At 33.5% G+C, this 2451-nt stretch overlaps 1 protein-coding gene across 2 annotated transcripts; it reads right to left on the bottom strand.

Moving 5' to 3' along the window:
• Window positions 1-611: 611 nt before the first annotated feature.
• Window positions 612-2145, bottom strand: LOC139113094 (uncharacterized). Of its 2 annotated transcripts, none has more exons than XR_011547608.1 (3): window positions 1418-1999; window positions 1194-1357; window positions 612-1011 (listed from the first exon to the last, which is right to left on the bottom strand). XR_011547608.1 is itself a non-coding variant. In XM_070673977.1 (3 exons), exons 1-3 carry the CDS (start codon window positions 1626-1628, stop codon window positions 822-824), a joined length of 549 nt encoding a protein of 182 aa, XP_070530078.1. In that variant the 5' UTR covers window positions 1629-2145; the 3' UTR covers window positions 612-821. The 2 variants fall into 2 exon arrangements, 1 of the variants encoding a protein (XP_070530078.1); XM_070673977.1 differs by having other exon boundaries at window positions 1194-1341; window positions 1418-2145.
• Window positions 2146-2451: the final 306 nt, after the last annotated feature.

The raw sequence follows: 2451 nt of genomic DNA, 5'->3' as shown, positions 1-2451 counted from the left end.
ACTAAAAATCTCATAAGTGACACATTGAGGTTTAAGTTATATTTTGACAATTCTCTCACTTTTTAATTAACTGAGGCTCTCGAGCAATCTAAAATCGGTCCCTCACGATAGAGGAGGGTGCTCTAATTAAATTCTAACGCATGACATACCTGAATTCACTCTGCAAAGTGTTAGTGCTATCTGGAGTACTGGGTAAGTCGAGAATTTTCTCTTGCACCAGGAATGGTCAGAGAGACTTTTGCGGCTTCCCGGGTCTCCGGACGGTTTCCTTGGTTAGTTTCCGTCGCGAACCTTTCGTCCCCAAAGCGCCAAACCTGTAAATAAAGCAGAAGTATTTTTAAATTAAAACTAAAAATCTCATAAGTGACACATTGAGGTTAAAGTTATATTTTGACAATTCTCTCACTTTTTAATTAACTGAGGCTCTCGAGCAATCTAAAATCGGTCCCTCACGATAGAGGAGGGTGCTCTAATTAAATTCTAACGCATGACATACCTGAATTCACTCTGCAAAGTGTTAGTGCTATCTGGAGTACTGGGTAAGTCGAGGAATTTTCTCTTGCACCAGGAATGGTCAGAGAGACTTTTGCGGCTTCCCGGGTCTCCGGACGGTTTCCTTGGTTAGTTTCCGTCGCGAACCTTTCGTCCCCAAAGCGCCAAACCTGTAAATAAAGCAGAAGTATTTTTAAATTAAAACTAAAAATCTCATAAGTGACACATTGAGGTTAAAGTTATATTTTGACAATTTTCTCACTTTTTAATTAACTGAGGCTCTCGAGCAATCTAAAATCGGTCCCTCACGATAGAGGAGGGTACTCTAATTAAATTCTAACGCATGACATACCTGAATTCACTCTGCAAAGTGTTAGTGCTATCTGGAGTACTGGGTAAGTCGAGGAATTTTCTCTTGTACCAGGAATGGTCAGAGAGACTTCTGCAGCTTCCCCGGGTCTCCGGACAATTTCTTTGGTTAGTTTTCGTCGCGAACCTTTCGTATTCAAAGCGCCAAACCTGTAAATAAAGCAGAAGTATTTTTAAATTAAAACTAAAAATCTCATAAGTGACACTTTGAGGTTAAAGTTATATTTTGACTATTTTCTCACTTTTTAATTAACTGAGGCTCTCGGGCAATCTAAAATCGGTCTCTCACAATGGAGGAGAGTATTTTAATTAAATTCTAATGCATGACATACCTGAATTCACTCTGCAAAGTGTCAGTGCTATCTGGAGTACTGGGTACGAGGATTTTTCTCTTGCACCAGGAATGGTCAGAGAGACTTCTGCGGCTTCCCCGGAACTTCGGATGATCTCGTTGGTTAGCTGCCGTCACGTATCTTTTGCCTATAAAGTTTAAAGCCTGTAAAACAAATAGAAATATTTGTTTTTCTGACTTTAAACTTTAATCAATATCACATACCTGTCACTTTTAAAACTTTTATAAAAATTAGTTTCCGTTGATGCACAGTCTTGGCACTTTGTGAGAATAAAAAAGACGGTTTAAATTTGTTAAAAAATCCAACCGGACACTCGAGGAAAAAGTTGATCTTCCACAAACGAATAAAATAAGCATAAAATATTTTGTGTAAAATATTCACCAATGGAGACACAGCATTAATACTGGCATTCATGAAACGACTCGATTAATAAAATAATGTAAAAATACTTAATAAATAGCATTAAATTGCTGTAAATTAACGAGCAAAATACGATTAAGTATAAAAACTTATAAATAACGCAAAAAACAAACGTAAAATGTCAATCGATTAATTTCAACCAATAGGAACACAGCATTAATACTGACATTCATGAATCGATTCAAACAATAAACTATTGTAAAATTACTTAATAAATATCATTAAATTGTTGTAAATTAACGTGCAAAATACGATTCAGTTTAGAAACTTATAAATAACGCAAAAAAGAAGTGTAAAATGTCATTCGATTAATTTGAACCAATAGGAACACAGTATTAGTACTGACATTCATGAAACGATTCAATTAATAAAATATTGTAAAAATAATTAATAAATAGCATTAATTGTTGTAAACTAACTTGCAAAATACGATTTAGTATAAAAACTTATAAATAACGCCAAAAACACGTGCAAAATGTCACTCGATTATTTTCAACCAATAGGAACACAGCATTAGTACTGACATTCATAAAACGATTCGATTAATAAAATATTGTAAAAATAATTAATAAATAGCATTAATTGTTGTAAATTGACGTGCAAAATATAATTTAGTACAAAAATTTATTAATAACGCAAGAAAAAAGTGTAAAATGTCATTCGATCAATTTCAACCAATAGGAACACAGCATTAGTACTGACATTCATGAAACGATTCAATTAATAAAATATTGTAAAAATAATTAATAAATAGCATTAATTGTTGTAAACTAACTTGCAAAATACGATTTAGTATAAAAACTTATAAATAACGCCA

This window comes from Cardiocondyla obscurior, linkage group LG02, assembly GCF_019399895.1.
Source record: "Cardiocondyla obscurior isolate alpha-2009 linkage group LG02, Cobs3.1, whole genome shotgun sequence".
NCBI lineage: Eukaryota > Metazoa > Arthropoda > Insecta > Hymenoptera > Formicidae > Cardiocondyla > Cardiocondyla obscurior.
Note: the sequence above shows the minus strand (reverse complement) of the source record. Positions and strands in the feature narration are given on the sequence as shown.

Bases quoted from the DNA above. Each gene is read 5' to 3' on its own strand.
- LOC139113094 (XM_070673977.1), bottom strand. From the start codon at position 1,628: ATGAATGCCAGTATTAATGCTGTGTCTCCATTGGTGAATATTTTACAC. The intron at 1,342-1,417 runs GTATGTGATATT...TAAACTTTATAG, and splicing joins AAAAGTTTTAAAAGTGACAG to GCAAAAGATACGTGACGGCA. The intron at 1,012-1,193 runs GTATGTCATGCA...CTTTATTTACAG, and splicing joins ACTTTGCAGAGTGAATTCAG to GTTTGGCGCTTTGAATACGA.